Here is an 18,538-nt window from a genome sequence, read left to right on the forward strand (position 1 = left end):
AGCTTTACCAGAGCTGAGGCTCCATTCTGGCCCTGCATGCAACAAGGAGGGTGGCCACTGGAAGGGACGGGGTGTTGGACAGGTACCAGGCTCAGGTTGGTGAACTGGAGATTTGGAGGTGCAGCCGAACGAGGAGAAGGATCTCCGTGGGGCACAACCCCATACAGTCCACCAAAGCATCCATTTCCCCCAGGAGATCTAGTCTCTAGTTGGGAGATGAGCTGTAATTTGGTGGTGGTGGGGGGGGGGTCTCCAGGTCCTCCCGGAGGCTGGCATCCCATCACACACACACACACACACACACACTCTGCCCCTGCCAGAGAAGCAGTGCATATAAGCAAACAGCCACATCCCTTTTACTTAAGAGGAACAAAGTACCACAAAGCGGTGCCACTGGCAGGCCACTGACATTCAGTCCACGGCTGCAACACTGTAGGGCCTGCAGAAGAAGCGCGGGGTCCTCGCTGTCCATGCCAGTCCACCCAGCTACAATATAAAGCTCCTCTGGGCCCGCTCGTTTAAGAGCTCTTCGTTTTTCTCCATCAGCTTGCGCCTGTGGGGGACAACGGGAGTCCGGTTAGAGAGGCAGAATGAGGTTAGCAGCGTGGGCTGGTGGTCAGGCTCAGATCCTGGGAGACCCCGGCTGGAAGCCTCCCTCTGGCCTTGGGCCGGCCGTGCTCTCTCTTGACCTCCCCACTGCTACCCTCCCCTAATGCCTCAGGTGGGTGGGCTCCTGGATGGCTGCTTATGATAACTGCTCGGAGACCACTGAACCGGTAGCCAAGTTCTTATCTATAGTAATGACCCACAGGGTCAAGCAGTAAACGTCAGTGGCTTCATCTTCTTGTATTTGCTGCTCCCTTGCCTGCTGTAACTTTCCTCACAGTTTTTTTAGACTTGTATTGCAGAACCGATTTGTATATTGTTTTATATCATGAATGGCATTAAAGGTTTTGTATTGTGTTGTACTCTCAGCCTAACTTACTTCACAGTAAGTACACATACTGCGGTGGTCAGACCACACCTGGAGTTCTGTGTGCAGTTCTGGAGGCGTTGATTCAAAAAGGAGGTGGGCAAAATGGAGGGGGGGCAGAGGAGAGCGACGAGGAGGATCCGGGGGAAGGGGGGGACTTGGGAATGTTCAGCCTGGAGAAGAGGAGGATGAGCTGTCATGATTGTTCAAGTATCTAAAAGGTTGGAGGTTCCTGTTGGCAGCAGAGGATAAGACCCACAGTAATGGGATTACACTATCTGTAGAATGGTATGGCTAGATTTCAGCAAAAGAAATTTCACAGCCCCGGTAGTTCAGCAGGGGAAGGGGCTGCCTCAGGAGGTGGGGAGCTCCCCTTCACTGGCCGTCTTCAAGCAGCGGCTGGACAGATCCTTTTCCTGGATGCTGGAGGCTGATCCTGCCCTGAGCAGGGGGTGGGACTAGATGGCCTGCATGGCCCCTTCCCACTCTGGGATTCTAGGAGTCCAGTTCAGCAGTGGAAGGGGCTGCCTAAGGAGGTGGGGAGCTCCCCCTCACTGGCCGTCTTCAAGCAGCAGCTGGACAGATCCTTCTCCTGGATGCTGGAGGCTTATCCTGCACTGAGCAGGGGGTGGACTAGATGGCCTGCATGGCCCCTTCCCACTCTAGGATTCTAGGAGTCTACTTCAGCAGTGGAATGGGCTGCCTAAGGAGGTGGGGAGCTCCCCCTCACTGGCCGTCTTCAAGCAGCGGCTGGACAGATCCTTCTCCTGGATGCTGGAGGCTTATCCTGCACTGAGCAGGGGGTGGACTAGATGGCCTGCATGGCCCCTTCCCACTCTAGGATTCTAGGAGTCTACTTCAGCAGTGGAATGGGCTGCCTAAGGAGGTGGGGAGCTCCCCCTCACTGGCCAAGCAGCGGCTGGACAGATCCTTCTCCTGGATGCTGGAGGCTTATCCTGCACTGAGCAGGGGGTGGACTAGATGGCCTGCATGGCCCCTTCCCACTCTAGGATTCTAGGAGTCTTGTTCAGCAGTGGAATGGGCGGCCTGAGGAGGTGGGGAGCTCCCCCTCACTGGCCGTCTTCAAGCAGCGGCTGGACAGATCCTTCTCCTGGATGCTGGAGGCTGATCCTGCCCTGAGCAGGGGTCTGGACTAGATGGCCTGGATTGTCCCTTCCCACTCGACCCCCCCCCCACACACACACACACACAAAATGGCCAATTATGGGCCTGGAGGAGGTGGGAAGGGAAGGAGCCCTGGCCAAAAAAAATCCTTGCTGCCCAGTGATGTCACATCCTGTGGGGGGTGTCTTGGTGATGTCACTTCTAGTGACATGTGACTTCTGGGGTCGTGTCTGGAAGGCATCACTTCTGGTGACATCACTTCTGGGGCTTCACAAATCTAGAAGAACGTTTCAGGGTAAAGAGGTTGAGAAGGGCTGCTCTCTTCTGTCAGCTTCTGGGACTTTGTCTCTGAGGAACTGCGGGGGCCCCGAAAGCTCATCCCTTGACGAAAACGGTGCCGGTCTTAATGGTGCCTCACTGGACTCTGAATTTGTTCGGCTGCTTCAGACCAACCGGCTGCCCACCTGAATCTATTCTATGAGGCTACAAGGGAGAAGGGAGGCAGTGAGGGGGAAAGGGTGAATGAGGCGGAGTAGAGTCCCCGCATTCTGGCTCCGCTTGCTGCTGAATACTTCTGAAGAGGTCCCCCCCTCTGGGAAGCCGGCCCCACCCTCGGCATTCAAGACGACCAGGAAGCAGCCGGCATGGCTGAGAGCAGCTTTAGAGGTGTCAGGACAGAAGTTCCCTAAACAAAAACTTACAACAAAAGAAAGCCCATGTGAGCATCACACTTGGGGCAAAATAAGCAGCGGCAGGCCAATTCTTTGACGAATACAGTCTGGCTGTAGGAACAGACTTATTCTCACAGAGAGGTTGTGACGTTGTGAAAGTGGAGACGGGGCACGAGCCCTGCTGCTGCAGAGGAAAGGACGCCGTTCTCCTGGGGAATGCCATCATTCCCAGGCTGAACAGGAGCCTGGATTCTGCTTCACACACAGCCCCGAAAGCAGAGTCAAGCGGGAAGCCGTGTGGGTCTGGAACAGCAGAACAAAGTTGCGCTCTGTGGTACTTTGGTAAGATTGCATGCGCGTGCACATGCACACGAAGGATGAGACCCAGGACAGGACGTGGTTCTGAAGGTACCACAGGACTCAAACTCTGTTCTCTTCTGTCGAGCCCTGCCTTTCCGTCCTACCTCAGAGCGACGTTCTCCTCCATCAGAGTGTTGGAGTGGATGCGGTGTTTCTCTTCCACGGCCGCAATCCGCTGCTGGACCGTCTTCTCCATCTCCAGCACGGTGGCTTTCTGTGAGTCGGGTTATGGGGGACGGGAAGGAAGAGGGGGGGGTGAGAAATGAAGCCCCCGTGCATGCTGAAGGCCCACCCGCTGCCTCCTGGGACTGGCAGCAGACTTTGGGGGTCTCAAGCAGGGAAAGGCTACCCTGGCTCTCTCTCTCTCTCTCTCTCTCTGCCTTGTTATCAGAGGTGGCCTTTTAACCGGAGAGGCTGAGAATTAAACGGGCTTCCTTGTTTACTAAGGGTCCCTTGCTTTAGAATGGAAGGTCTAGGCCAGGGGTAGTCAAACTGCGGCCCTCCAGATGTCCATGGACTACAATTCCCAGGAGCCCCCTGCCAGCGAATGCTGGCAGGGGGCTCCTGGGAATTGTAGTCCATGGACATCTGGAGGGCCGCAGTTTGACTACCCCTGGTCTAGGCCCTATGAGCCACTAAGGGAGGAAAGTTGGGGAATGCCTGGAGATTTGGGGGTGGGGGTGGAGCCTGGGAAGGGGGGGGCTTGGGGAGGGGAGGGGCCTCAGAGGCCACCTTCCAAAGCAGCCATGTTTTAGACGGGAACGGATCTCGGTCATCTTGAGATCAATTTTAATAGGTCTCCAGGTGCTTCCTGGAGGTTGGGAACCCAATCGTGAACCCATGCAACGTCAGAGTGACTGCACCACAGAAATGCACGGCCCAGCCATCCCACCATTGCTAGGTGAGCAATCACTTGAATGACGACAACCAATAGTCATGGGCTGTCAGGATCCCACTGGCCACTGGTGAGGGTGGGAGGGGGCAACGAGTGGAAATTTGGGGGCGGAGCCTGCAGAGGGGAGGAGCCTCAGCAAGGTCTAATGCCCTGGGGACCCCCCGTCAAAGCATCCATTTTCTCCAGGGGAACTGATCTCCGTTGTCCTGGGGGATCCCCGGTCCCACTGGGCATGCACAGCAAGTGGGCCTCTTCTTTTATGGACACCTGGTGCCGTCTACAGAAGGATGGCTAAATATCTGATTACAGACAGGCCATTTTTAAAATAAATCCTAGGCAGAGGTGTTCTGGTTGAACTTTGTTGCCAGCGTGAGGCTGCCCCCGATGCCTGCGTGAGGGGTGAGACGGTGGGGCAAACGGACATGTGGGGCTTCCGCTGCTCTGAAATGGAGCCTCACTGTTCTTCTCCCCTCCAGAGACTATAAGCAGGAGTGCAATTTAATGGCCTCCATCCTGTAACCACCGACCCACTGATCCTTTGCAGAGGTCTGGCCCCAAGGAGGGAGGTGGAGTGCAAACAGCTCCAGGCTCATGTTGCTAAGATAAGGCAGGGGAAGATACGCAGTTCCTTATGACTGGCCTTACCCTTTTAGGACAGCAATGCTCCAGATCCAAATGGACAGAGTATCCATAAAACCATTTGGATTTATTAAATGGGGCGGGAAGAATCCTGCTCGCTTAACCATAACCCAGTTGAAATCCACAGTAAAAGATAAATGAAAGATAAGGATGTGAAAAACACTGTTGCAGAGAAAAATTCCAAAAAATAACACTTGTGAAATAACTTTTTCATTGGGACTGATAAGAATATCACCCAACAGGTTGCCTGAGCTTCCTTCCTTCCTTCCCTCAGAATTTTTGTCCGGCTGCGTGTTTGGTAAGAAAAGGCCGCTGGGGGGTGGGTTGGGGGGGGGGGTCTCCACCCTGCTCTGAAACGTCGCGTTCCCCACACCCCTTTTCCTTGGATGTGGTTTGTGTACAGAGCCTGAGGGAGAAGTCTGGGGGAGGCCAAAACCCCTCCTCTCTTTTGTGCATTTTTTAAGTCTCAGTTCTGAAAGACGTTTATTTATTTAGACTACTTTTGCCTCACATTTCCAAAATCTGCCAGGGGTATTCCACGTCTGTTTCTTTTGGAAAATATGAACATGGGAAACCTGGGTTAAGACCTCCATTCAGCCTTGGGCTGCAGCGTCCCATTCCTAAAACACCAGTGACTTATTGGGAGGGGAAACGGGGCTGACTCTTAAAGAACATTTTATGGGCTAGTTAATTCCATGGGGTTGAATTTTATGGGCTAGGTAGAGACGTTGCGGGGGGTGGGAACTCCATGTTGTACTCCATGGGCACCAGTGACACAGCGAGGGGTGTCTGGACTGAAGTCCTGCAGACGGCACTGCAGAGTGATTTGTGGTCATCCTCAGCCTCCCAAGAGCATAAGAAGAGACGAGATCAATGCTCTGTCTAGTCGGGTCCTATTAAAGACCGTCTCGTGTGAGCCTGGGCCACAGCCTCTCCCATACCCTTTGCCCTGCTCTCCTGACTGCTACCGGGCACTGAGGCCTCCAGAAATAGATTGGCATCTTCTGACACCTTCCAGATTTAACACATTTTTATTCCAGCATTGGCTACCGGGGATTAGAGCCCACTTCCTGGCTTGGATGGGCTCTAGTTGACAAGAGCTCATGCTGGAAGGAAAACCTGGCTGTCCCTCTTGAACTTTCCCCAGGAGCATTTCCCCCTGGTTCTTCACCTCATGTTGGAGCTCCATCTCTGTGTTGTGAAGGGAGGAAGCGATCGCATTCAAGGTCTCGTTCTTCTCCTTCACCTCTTCCTCCAAAGCCTTTTATGGAGCACAACAACAAAAAAGGGGTTTATTTTAAAGCATTTACATTCCGTATGTTAACAGCTGCTCAAAATACCAACTTAGAATAATTGTAAACATGGTGTGTGTGTGTGTGTGTGTGTGTGTGTGTGTGTGTGAGGGGGAGGATTCGGGGTCAAAACCTAAGTCAATAACACCATCAAAAATGTTGACTTGTGCTTTCACCTGTCATCTTGCAGAAGTGTCTAAAGGCCAAGAGGAAAGGGCACCAGAAGACCATCTGGGGAAGGCCATACCACAAAACTAGGGCTGCCTCTGACCAAACCCTCTTGAGTACAATTCAGCCTCCCAAAACAGGACTTTCACTTCAGATCTTTGAAAGGCAGCTTTATGCATCACTGTAATTTGTAGCCACCCATTTATTTGTCACACTCTTGCTTGTACTTCATCAGGAAAACTGAATTAGGACACGTATTCCTTTTCCTAAAGCTGGATTGATTCATAGAGGTCATGTAGGCTTGCCAGCCTCCAGGTAGCACCTGGGGATCTCCTGCTATCACAATTGATCCCTAGATCAGGGGTAGTCAACCTGTGGTCCTCCAGATGTTCATGGACTACAATTTCATGGGAATTGCGGTCCATGGACATCTGGATGACCACAGGTTGACTAACTCTGCTCTAGATGATGAGATCAGGTTCTCTTGAGGAAATTGCTGATTTGGGGAGTGGTGTGGGGTCAGGGCAGCTGCCCTGGGTGCCCTACAACTAGGACCACCCCTGCGTAGACTTTGGAGTCCACCATTCTTGGATTCAGTCTCTTAATGCAGGGGTCATTAACCCCCCGGTCCGCAGCCTGCTACCGGGCCGTGAAGGCCTCGGTAACGGGCCGCCATGCCTGCCTCCCCCCCCCCCCCCGCAGCAAGAAGCTCACCAGGCTGTGAGAGAAGTGGCCTGGCTAGCTTTTTGCTGTGGGGGGGGGGGGGAAGAGGCAGGTGCAGCCGCTGGCATGCTGGCGGACATAAACGCGCATGCGCAGCATCCGGGACGCCGGCTCTTCCCCACCCCCAGAGGTGGTCCTCAACCCTAAAAAGGTTGGGGACCGCTATCTTAATGCATCAGGCTCTGTTGGCTGAGAATAACAGAAGGACATATAAAATCAGAATAAAATCGGAGTCCAGTAGCACCTTTAAGACCAACAAAGATTTATTCAAGGCGAGAGCACTCTTCGTCAGACTAAGGACGGAAACCACAGGACATGAGGGTTAAAAGCTGCTGTGACATTTCAAGAATTTACACCACTTCATTCAATCCTTTTCTAATTCTTTTTGTAATAATTACAACTTTGGTTTAGAATCTATGCCGGTCCCTGACTGAGAATGCTGCCCTGTAGCTGCGAGTCGGTCCATGAAATAATAAAGGATTCTAACTTGCCTTGTGAATAGTCTTGGTCACTCCATCTTTGTTGCGGGTTGATGCTTGAGATCTGTGAGGGGGGAGGGTGCCGGGCTGCTCCCAAGAGAACACCCTCCTCCCTCACACTTTCAGCAGCTCCTGTCTAGGAAGCCTGACTGGTTTTGCCCTGCAACTGGATGCCGGGGGAAGGTGGCCTGAGCCCTCCTGCTCGTGTCTGGGATAGCTGGAGTAATGCATTTGGGCTCATAGCCAGCACTGGAGGCCTCACGATGCTTAATTTTAGCGATGCGTCTTGTCTCGAGGTCTGGCTAAGTTTCGTGGCGTGTGTGTGTGTGCATTGCAGACCCAGTGGATGGGAGCTCAGACTGCGGTTTCTGTAAGCTTGTAAGCAAACCTGGATCTTGCACATCATTTCCTTGGGGTTTCTGCAGACCAGGAGCTCCTGGGCGGGGCCCCAAACACCTTGTTCATCTTGAACATGAAGGGGAACCAGCCACTTAATGGAATGACTCCTTGTTGACTCTTAAAAGACATTCAGATTGGAATCGTTTGGTTCTCAGTGTGTGCTGACCTCAAGTGGCCAATGTTCTTGGAATCATAGAATCATAGAGTTGGAAGGGATCTCAGGGGTCATCTAGTCCAACCCCCTGCACTATGCAGGACACTCACATCCCAATCGCTCATCTACTGTAACCTGCCACCCCCTTGAACCTTCACAGAATCAGCCTCTCTGCCAGATGGCTCTCCAGCCTCTGTTTAAAAATTTCCAAAGATGGAGAACCCACCACCTCCCGAGGAAGCCTGTTCCACTGAGGAACCGCTCTGACTGTCAGGAACTTCTTCCTGATGTTTAGATGGAATTCGGAATTAATTTCATCCCATTCATTCTGGTCCATCCCTCTGGGGCAAGAGAGAACAACTCTGCTCCATCCTCCCTATGGCAGCCTTTTAAATACTTGAAGATGGTGATCAAATCCCCTCTCAGCCGTCTCCTCTCCAGGCTCTCTTGGGGCAGAATGTCCTACGAAGGCTTTCCCTTTCCCTACTCAGAACTGTTCACCATACTCACATCGATCTTTTCAGACAAAATCTTTATCTTTTCCAAGTCTTCGTTATGTTTCTTGATATAATCCTGGAAAAGGAAAACTGCTAGAGAATGATGTAAGAAAATTAAAAATTCAGCAGACATAATTCTAAATTCTTTTGCTGGCCTCACTGTGGGTCTGGGGAGTGTTACATACTTCAAAAAGTCATACATTGACTGATCCAGCACAAAAATTCTTATTTATTAATTTAATTCCTTAATACCAAGGGTGGGCAAACTGTGGCTCTCCAGATGTCCATAGACTACAATTCCCATGAGTCCCTGCCAGCCGCATGCTCTGTGAGAACAGCTCTAACAGACTGTGACTAGCCCAAGGTCACGCAGCTGGCTGCGTGTGAAGGAGTGGAGAATCAAGCCCGGCTCTAGATACCACAGGCTAAAATTCGAATTAAGTTTTGTTTTAATTAGTTTGCAGGCCTTTCTAAAATAAAACTTTAATTTTGTAGTTGATTTAGATGTAGACCATTGCAGGGGAATTTTTAAATAATTGCTGAGTTATTGTTGAATATGGCTCATTTTCTGCAGCAGTAACATGAATTATCATAATGTTCTGCTTTATACAGATGAGCATAAAATGCCGTAAGGAAAGATTCAAGTGGGTGGCCGTGTTGGGCTGAAGTAGCACAACAAAAATGCAGTCCAATAGCACCTTTAAGACCAACAAATATTTATTCTGGATTTATTCAATCCAGGTCTCTGCAGATTTGAATACAAACTCTGTCAATTTACTCCCTTAAATAAAAATATTTAATTAAGGAAAACTACTACATCCATCACAGCCAAAATAGAGTCCAGGAGCACCTTTAAGACCAACCAAGATTTATTCAAGGAGGGAGCTTTCGAGTGGACTATATATAAAGCTGGGTATTTCATTTTTTAAATTTGCATTGAGGTACTTTGTAGTTTTAGTTTGCAGTGTTCTTTTATATTAGCACGTAATGGTTGTGTGTGGCCAAGTCAATAAAACTGGACTGAACTGAATATACTGAGGCCCCTTGGAACATGTAGGAGCCAGTCAGGTCAGTTGCCATCTCTGGGTTGGGAAATCCCTGGAGATTTGGGGGGAGCCATTTGTGGGCATGCGGTCCCTCTACCTTGAATACTGGAATACAAACAAATCAAAGAAGCAAATAAAAGAAAATATTTTAGGAAACATTTGGATATCAGATTGATAGAGAAATATCAGTTTGATAGGTGTAAATTTCAATCTGAGCATAGTATTTGTAGATAATAGATTTTAAGACTTTGGGTTTGATTGTTTTAATTTCTGTTTCGCAAACTGAATTGGACACATGAAGAAAAAGAAGAGGTATTTTATACCCCCCTTTTCACTACCTGAAGGAGTCCTGAAATGGCTTACAAATTCCTTTCCATTCCTCTCTCCACAAGAGACACCCTGTGAGGTAGGCGGGACTGAGAAAACTCTGACAGAACTGCTCTGCGAGAACAGTTCTAATAGGACTGTGACTGGCCCAAGGTCATCCACCTAGCTGTATATGGAGGAGGAGCTGGGAACCAAATTCAGTTCTCCAGATTCAGTTCGCTGCCACTCTTAACTACTTCATCAAGCTGATGATGAATGTAATGATAAAAAAGAAGAACGGACTTTTAAATCCCGTTTTTCTCTGCCCTAAGGTCTCTCAGAGAAGATTAATATTGCCTGCCTGCCCTTCCACACAACAGACACCCAGCAAGGCAGATGAGACTGAGAGAGTTCTGGGAGAAGCACAATGAACCCAAATGCGGAGACCTCGGGGAATCGAATGCAATCCCCCAGATTCTCGTAACCCCTCTGGCTGTAATGGTTTCTTCTGGGCATGGTTGATGGTTATGGATTGCTTGATGACATAAGAAGACATTGTCTGCTGATGTAAGAGAACTAAGCACCGTAAACAACAAGCTTTTTGCTTGGGGGCAGCGATTCTACACCATCAGCACCCCCCTCACACACAAAAGCAGCTCCCCAGAAACATCTTAACCTGGATAAGGACCTATTTGAAGGGGAATCTTCCAGGAAGAATAATCCTATGGATGCTGCTGCAAGTGACAGATGTGGTTTTAAACCATTTTAAAGATTATTGATTTTTAATTTACACAGTTCTTGTTAGTGTTTGCTGCTGTACCCCACCTAGAGCTGCCTTGCCGGGAGGCTGGTATATAAATGCAATCAATCAATCAATCATTTCATTTTTAAAAACTGAGGTGGGGAACAAGATGATGTTCAAGGCACCTCCAGGGACACAGTTCTATTTTGAAGGCACGGGAGGGCTCCTGCAAAGCGTCCATCACTGAATGAGCACAGTGTTTGCTCCCCGGGAAACGTTCCTTACCTCTTTCTCTTCTTTGTAGGCCTTGCCTAACAGGAAGCTATTGTTCTGGGTCAGCTTCAGGTGTTCCTCAATCTGAATCTCAAACTTCCTTGTCAGGGACTGCTCTGAGGAAAGCATGAATATTTGGGATGTGTGTTAATCATGGGGAGTCACAGAAACTTCCACATATTTTTGTTGACCTCTTGTCATTCCTTTTGCAATGGAAATTGTGCAGAAGACCTGCCATCTAGGAGAAGAGCGACTACGGGGGTTGTTCTGTAAGACTCTTAGTGGGATAGTAAGTGTATTTGAGGTCATTGCTATCAGTGCCCCTGACTTCCCGCTGCCCGCTGGGGGGCGCTGCCAGCAGCAGCTGCGCACTGCCACGCCGAGGGGGAGCCCCAGCCATGGCAGCCGCTGGAGAGCACCAAAGGTGAGCCAGCAGCAGAGTGGCAGGGCGGCCCCCAAGGCAGCACCCGTGGAGGAGGATGAGAAGCAGCCACGGCCTGGTACTGACTGATCAATGGACCGGGACCGGTCTCCGGACCATGGGTTGGGGACCACTGCTATAAGAACACGCACACACACGCACACACACACACCCTCAATTGCACTTCATAGGTGGGAACGATGAGGATAACGTTCAATGAAAAAATCAACATCCTCGTGCTCCATGTTGGCCCAATCTTGTTTACATCACCAAGGACAAAGTGAATTAAGGCAGCGGTCCCCAATCTTCTAGTAGTCGGGGACCGCCTCCGAGGGTTGGAGAGAGCCGGCGGCCCGGCTGCCGCCGCCGCCCACAAACGCGCACGCGCAGTTGTCTCGTATGCACGTTTTCGCCACTAGGTGGCACTAACACGCATGCGCAAAGCTGCCGCGCGCGCGGGTTTTCGCCAGCAGGGGGCGCAAACACGCGCGCGCGGCAGCTCCGTGCATGCGCGTTTGTGTCGCTGGCGTGCCGGCGGCCGTGCCTGCTTCTTCCCCCCCTCTGCTGCGGACCTGAGGTTGAGGACCCCTGAATTAAGGCATCCCAACCCATGTGCGTCCTGGGTGCCTACATCCGAGAGGCCTGGCGCAGGCTGAAAAGTCAGCGTAATCAGAAATGCAGATAAATGAGAAGACCGTTTGAGTCGACAGTGGCACTAGGCACAGGGCGAAGGAGAGGAGGCGCTGGGGAGCCAGACCCCCGGGGCTCAGATCCAGGTGTGGATCGCACAAGCCTGTCGGCCAAGACTCACTCTGCTGCAGCAACGCCTTCTCCCGCTCGGTCCTCTCGCTTTTCTTCCACTCGGCCTGCCTCCTCAGCCACTTCTCCTCCATTTCATCAGAAATGCTGTCCTACAGAGCGAGAAAGGGATCTGAACCGTTCCCAAAGATGCCTGTGCAGAAACCACCTCCCCCCTTCACCCAAAGCTCGTGGGGCAGCCAGGTTGGAGATATCTTGTTTAAAAGTAGCAGAGTTAATATATAAATGATGAGACCAGAAAAGGTGGCATTAAACTCTTTGAAAAAGACTATTTTACTAGAACTATCGGGGTAGGGAGTACCAGAAGGTAAAACAAGAAAAACACATAACTTCTACCATTCACCGTTACATGGTGAAAGCGTAAAATGGATCCCCCTCTGCCTAAAGCAGATCTCTTCCGAAACAAAGGGGGGATGGACAGACCTTCTCTTCTGGTCACTGTTGCTTGCGAGTAAACAGACATGTAGTCAATGGAGGAACAACATTTACAAACCAATAAGCAAATCCCCCTGACCCGCTCCGCCTGTCTCCACTAGCAACCAGTGTCAACCAATAGTTAACCCTTGCTCTGACGGTCAGTGGCCGACTCTTGCTAAAAAGACAAAGACTGACAAGCAAACCAGAGAAAAAGGCCGCCTGGTTTGCCTCGGTGACCCTGCCTCCTTTCAAGAAACAAAGAATGTTTGGGCTGAGCAGGGAGATTGTTTTGCCTCCAATGTGTGAAGCATTTTCTAAAGAAACTTGTGATGACTCCTGAATCAGGGCCCCAGAAGCATGTGGGCACAGAACATTATATCATAAGGGAAAAAATGGAGACAGAAGGAGCAGGGCCACGGAACTGGGAGGAACTGGTTGCCACGTAATCTCCCCCTAAGAAGAGTCTCCAGTCTGATTTTCCCTTCCCAAACCTGAGGACATGGCTCTGGAAAGCTCATCTGTAACCACTATGCCACAATTCCCAAAGGTCAGTCTTCTCCCACACTCAGCGGACATTCCACACCACAGGTTCTTGACACCCAACTCTCCACACCCATGGCCTCATTTGCCACCATGCCACCAGGAACCTCCCCCCCCCCTCACAACACACATATTCAGCCTCATCCCGTTACAGACTGGACAACCCCCCCCCCCCTTACTTTTCCCAATGCCAAACTCTCTTTATCTTAATCACTCTCTTCCTTTCTACCTCCTTCTCTCTTTGCTATTTTCCTCCCTTCCCACTCTGCTAGCACCTGTTGTAACAGCTACAACGGGCTTTAATACTAGTGTGTCTATAGTGACTGTAGACCAATAAGGCTCTTGGCAAGCCGGCATTAGGTTGGGTGGACAGGAAGGGGATTTCAGAGGTAAGGAGCTGCTTCTGAGATCTGCCGGTTTAGTGGGGTGGGGGTGGGGGGTCAGGAAGGAGGCTGAGGCTGTCTGCACTGTGCTTCCCTCGGATGCTGGGTTCATGTGGCCAGCCAGCCATGCCAAGGTTCACTGGTGCTATGCAGAGAACGGCGGGCCTGACTTGTGCCGTGTGTCTAGGCCAGAGCAACTGTCCAGAGTCCAGAGTCTTGACTGAAGAAGCACACAAGTGCTGTTCTTGTCCCACGATGAGGTCTGATTATAGGTGCTGATCCAGAGTTTCTGGCCCCGTGGAATACAGTCCAGAGGGTCTGGTTTACACTGGTTATAATCCAGGGTCTGGAAGTGCTGGTTCCATTTCAGGGGTCTGGTTGCAGTGGGCCCTAAGCTCTTTCTTAGTTTGAGAGGCCAGTAACTTGGCAACGTTCCACGTCAGTTTTCGATTGTTATCAGTGAACAGAATTTAGCTTTCAAGTTTAGGAACATGCTGGAGATCTGACCACAGATCTCCCCCCTCTCTGCTTCAGCCCTGAATTCTAACTTTCGGAGTTCCGCAGGGCCTGCAAAATGGGGCTCTTCCGCCAGGTCTACGGTTGAGGCTGGGAGGCAAGGAAGATCATGGCCCCCTTACAGGAGCAGCAGTAGTGAATTCCAACAGCGTCCTCTGTTCACCCTTCCCCTCTAGAATGTTTTATGGGATGGATGGTTAGAATGGGATGTGTGTTGCCATAGCATCTTATCCCCAAGGGGGTTTTTGACTGCATTTGTATTGTTAGTTTTTAAGGGGTTTTATTGGGAGGTTTATTTTGATGTTTTAACTTACCTTGAGCCTTCAGGGGGAAGTGAGTAATAAATAAACAAACAAACAAGTAATTCTAACATTTTTCCAAGCATCGCATTAGACATGATTGGGGAGGAGGTACTTTAAGCCTTACCTGGTACACACGGAAGGCATTCTTCAGGTACTTGTATTCCTTCTGCATGCCACCTGAGAAAACACAGGGAAGGATTAAACACAGCACATGTCCTGTCTCTGACTCGATTCAAACCTTCCCTTTTCCATTTGGTTCTCTGGAGGATAGCCAAAAACAGGAACCCCTTTTATCTCAAATGGGAGAAACTTGTGTCACATTCCACCCGCATGTGGGATGGTCGGTGCCTCAGAGGGAGTAAAGCCAGGGAGACTTCTGGCTGGGTGGATTCCAAGGGTACTCTTGCAATTTTTTTTCATAGGTTATAGCAAGTAGAAAATTTGGATTCTAATGTGACCCTATGCAAAACCTCTAGGCTAAATCAATATTATCAAGGAAGGAAGGAGGGAGGGAAGGTTTGAACTGGTGGATGGATGTTATAAGAACATGAGAGTCAGGCCAGTGGGGTCAGGCCGGTGGCCCCTCCAGTCCGACATTCTGTGTCACACAGTGGCCAAAACCCAGGGGCCCTCAGGAGGTCCCCCAGCAGGGCCAAACTCCAGAAAGAAAAGCATAACACCTATTTAGGCTCCAGGCAGAATGAGAAGAACTGCAGCCTTCTGGTGTCAGCAGGCCTCTCTCAGAAGCTCAATGTTCACCCACATACCAGAACATGTTAGGCTAAAGGTAAAGGTAAAGGTCTCCCCTGTGCAAGCACCGAGTCATGTCTGACCCTTGGGGTGACTCCCTCTAGCATTTTCATGGCAGACTCAATGCAGGTTGGCCTTGCCAGTGCCTTCCCCAGTCATTACCGGTTACCCCCCAGCAGCAAGCTGGGTACTCGTTTTACCGACCTCGGAAGGATGGAAGGCTGAGTCAACCTTGAGCGGGCTGCTGGGATTGAACTCCCATCCCCATGGGCAGAGCTTTCAGACTGCATGTCTGCTGCCTTACCACTCTGCGCCACAAGAGGCTCTTATGTTAGGTTAACCCATTGATTAATTTTGCACAGGAAAAGCTGCCTCCATGGGTCCAAAGGAGTAGGGATCTTGGATCAGAGCAGAGGGCATTGAGGGAGTGGGGGGGGGGCAGGGGAGGCAGCTGTGAATTTCATACATTGTGCAGGGAACTGGACCAGATGGCTTGAAGCAAATGCTACCATAAAGTTTTGCCCAAAAACTAGAGGGTCACACTCTGATGTCTTCACTTCTCACAATATTCCAACACACCAAGCCCCTCCCTCCTCAGGCCCCAGCATCTCTGTGTATGCCCCAATCCAGAACTGACGGCCCGACTCCTCCCTGGATTTGCACAACGTCACACATTCCATGTGCTTCCTGGTGCAACCTCTCCGTTTTTGTAATTTGTGGCCGAATCCAATTGATTGCTACAATCTACAGCTTTCCTCTGGCTCAGTGTGCTTGTCACCTGCCCTAGCCTTGGACTGACAGCATAGATGACCAGATCATCTCTGCCAGTTGGCTGCAGTGGTTAGAGCATGTCAAACATTGGGCCCGTGGGCCAGAAGTGGCCTGTGCAGGGCTCTTATTGAGCCTGTGAGCAAATGGTCCCTGTACTTCTGAAACCTGATGGAATGAGCCCACAGAAGAGATCAGGCCCTGCCAGAACTAAAGCAGTTCCGCAGCGCCTGCAAAATGGAGCTCTTCCACCAGGTTTTCAGTCAAGTCCAGTGACGCAACTCCATCAACCGGAGCCCAGAGGCCCCCCTCGCCCCCACCTATGTCTTGCAGACGAAAATGTCAATGCACGGCACTGTAAACAATACACAACTGTTGAGTTGTAAAGTTATAATGTGAAGTGTTAAACGTTAAATATTCTATTGTTATGAATTCTATTGTTAGAGACATGATACGTTCTCACTGATGTTGTTCCCTTGTCTTGCCCCATGAACCTTCGCTCTAAACCCCCCTGGCCTGCAAGGGAGGGCGGACTTTAAATGCAATAAGATAGAATGAATTGTCAGTAAGCAGCTTCTGCTGCCTACGAAGGGCCCCTGGGAAGGACCGGGGGGTCTTTCATGTATCTGTAGAGGGTCCTTTGGCCACAAGCCATACTCAGCTTCTCCTGGGCGGTTGCCCGCTCTGTCCGCATCTCCTTCTTGTACTGCTCTTCCAAGGCTTCCATTTTCGTTTTATGAAGCGCTTCAATCTGCCTGCGAGGACAACGTGCAAAACGAGGAGGGTCAAACAAGGCTTTGGCAACTAGGGACAATTCTCGGCAGGGATCAGATGCCACCTTCCTGCAAGGCTGACGACGGTTCCCACTTCCCTAGTCGGTCCTTATTCGGAATTCGGGAGAGGGAAGGAAGCCAACTCTTCTTCCTCTCCGTGAAGCCCACCAAAAACGATCAAGGATAGTTTAAAAGTTGGGAACCAGCTTCAGCCTTGTCATTTCGCTGGCATTGCACAGTTTCAACTGGAGGAGTCAACGCCTCGAGGAACAGGACCAGCGGTGAGAAGGAGACGGCCATGACTGCTCCTCTCTGACCATTCCCAGCCTCGTGATATCTTGTGGATGTGGGTTTTTGAAGGGCGGACTTTCCCATCCATTCCCACATTAAAACCTGCCTTTCCAGGCACAGCCCCAAATGGCCCTCTGACAGACTGGGCGTTTCGGAAATTCCATCCGTCAAGGTGGAAACGAATTTGGGGTTACCCAATGGGGAAACATGTCCATTTGGGTTTTTTCACGTGCTCGCCATTTTGAGTAGTTTGTGCACATCCCTTTCCTCATCCCTATCCTCCTCCCTCGCTCCCTCCCTCCCTCCCCCCATTCCGAAAATTGCACCTTTAAAAAATGGTGTATTTTTAAAATTAATTTTTAAATGAATCATGTATTGATGATGACATTATAGCCCACTGAAGTCCCTCCCCTTTCCAAAACCCACCCTTCTCTGGCTCCACCCCCAAAATCTTCAGGTGCTTCTCAACCCAGAGCTGACAGCCCTGCTTGGAGCATCCTCATCTCCGGGCAGCCCCAACCCGTTTCTCAAAATTCAAACAACGCCCACGGGTTCTACACAGGTGGCAGCAGCAGTTCCACGGTGCCCTCTGTGGCCCTTGGGGAGTCTGTTCCACCCAGCATTTGGGCTCACTGCTGAGGAAACACAGACTGAATTGGGCTAGACGCCCCAAATTCTTCTGACCTAGAGAGACATTTCTGTCACTATGACTTGCCCTTGAATTGCAGTCAGGGGTGGCCTTAGAAATATTTCTGAATAAAGGTATAAAAATAAACATGTGCAAGGTACCGGACTTTGTTTTCATGTTCTTTTTGAAGTTCGCTGCATTTTTCTCCCATCTCAATCTCCAGCTGGGAAAATAAGAAGACAAACCATGTGCCATGAACACGCGATCAGCATTCTTTACAGGAATTTCCAGAAAGCTTCATTCCATAAAGAGGCTTTTTCTAATCTGGAGGGCTTCATATCACCGCAGAAATTTTAACTCTTTTCATTCATTCATTCATTCATTCATTCATTCATTCATTCATTCATTCATTCATTCATTCATTCATTCATTCATTTCTATGCTGCCGCACCTAAACCAGCTAGCCCACGGCAGCTAACAACGTAATCTTTAGGAGATTTTGTTTTACTTAAAAAGCTGCACTGGTTGCTGTTTTTAAGGTGTTAGTTTCATGGTGTTGCTTTAACCTTTAAGGCCCTCCATGGTCTGGGCTCTGCGTGTCAAAGGGACCGCCTCTCTCAATATGCCTCCAGACAAACTCTAGTATAAATGATCTAGAAATGCAAACATGCATGGCCCTGGCCTTGACCAGGGTCAGGGCTTTTTTGGCCGAAGCCCCGGCCCGGTGGAATATGCTGCCAATATGCTACCAAAGTTCCTCAGGGCCTGCAACATGATGCTATTCTGCCAGGCATGTGGCTGAGGCCAGAACACACAGGCTGGGAAACCAGTCCCTCTCCCACCAAGCCGTATCAGCTGTGTCCTGCCTATGCTGACAGCGAGCCAGCAGCCTTGCACTCCCCCTGCGCTCCGTGACAGCCACTCCTCTCCGCCGTCTAAAGCGTTCAGCAAACTCCTCCGGGCTGTGTTGGAGCTGAGTCTGGGCACACGACCAGCTCCTTCCTGTCGCTCTCTGCGTGATCTTCATTGCATTCAGATGAATCTGCCTCTTCGGCCAGCTCTGCTTGCTCTGGCAATGCCTCAGAGGGCTAAGGAGGCGTTGGCGGGGGCATGACAGCAGGGGAGTTTGAGGGCATGGGTGTGCTTTCCTTTTCTGCCCCCTGGCCTATTCTGTTGGAGAAGGCAATG

At 50.5% G+C, this 18,538-nt stretch overlaps 1 protein-coding gene across 1 annotated transcript in view; it reads right to left on the reverse strand.

Moving 5' to 3' along the window:
- Positions 1 to 357: 357 nt before the first annotated feature.
- The window catches only part of FLACC1 (flagellum associated containing coiled-coil domains 1), a 32,498-nt gene continuing 14,317 nt past the window's right edge, over positions 358 to 18,538 (reverse strand). Inside the window, exons 8-16 of the mRNA XM_077319148.1 lie at positions 17,512 to 17,573; positions 16,316 to 16,413; positions 14,265 to 14,317; positions 11,975 to 12,074; positions 10,755 to 10,858; positions 8,389 to 8,451; positions 5,835 to 5,924; positions 3,234 to 3,343; positions 358 to 553 (exon numbers count right to left, since the gene is read on the reverse strand). Coding sequence (XP_077175263.1) covers positions 487 to 553; positions 3,234 to 3,343; positions 5,835 to 5,924; positions 8,389 to 8,451; positions 10,755 to 10,858; positions 11,975 to 12,074; positions 14,265 to 14,317; positions 16,316 to 16,413; positions 17,512 to 17,573 — 747 coding nt within the window. The 3' untranslated portion in view covers positions 358 to 486. The remainder of the gene's footprint in view (positions 554 to 3,233; positions 3,344 to 5,834; positions 5,925 to 8,388; positions 8,452 to 10,754; positions 10,859 to 11,974; positions 12,075 to 14,264; positions 14,318 to 16,315; positions 16,414 to 17,511; positions 17,574 to 18,538) is intronic.

This window comes from Paroedura picta, chromosome 2 (genome assembly GCF_049243985.1).
Source record: "Paroedura picta isolate Pp20150507F chromosome 2, Ppicta_v3.0, whole genome shotgun sequence".
NCBI lineage: Eukaryota > Metazoa > Chordata > Lepidosauria > Squamata > Gekkonidae > Paroedura > Paroedura picta.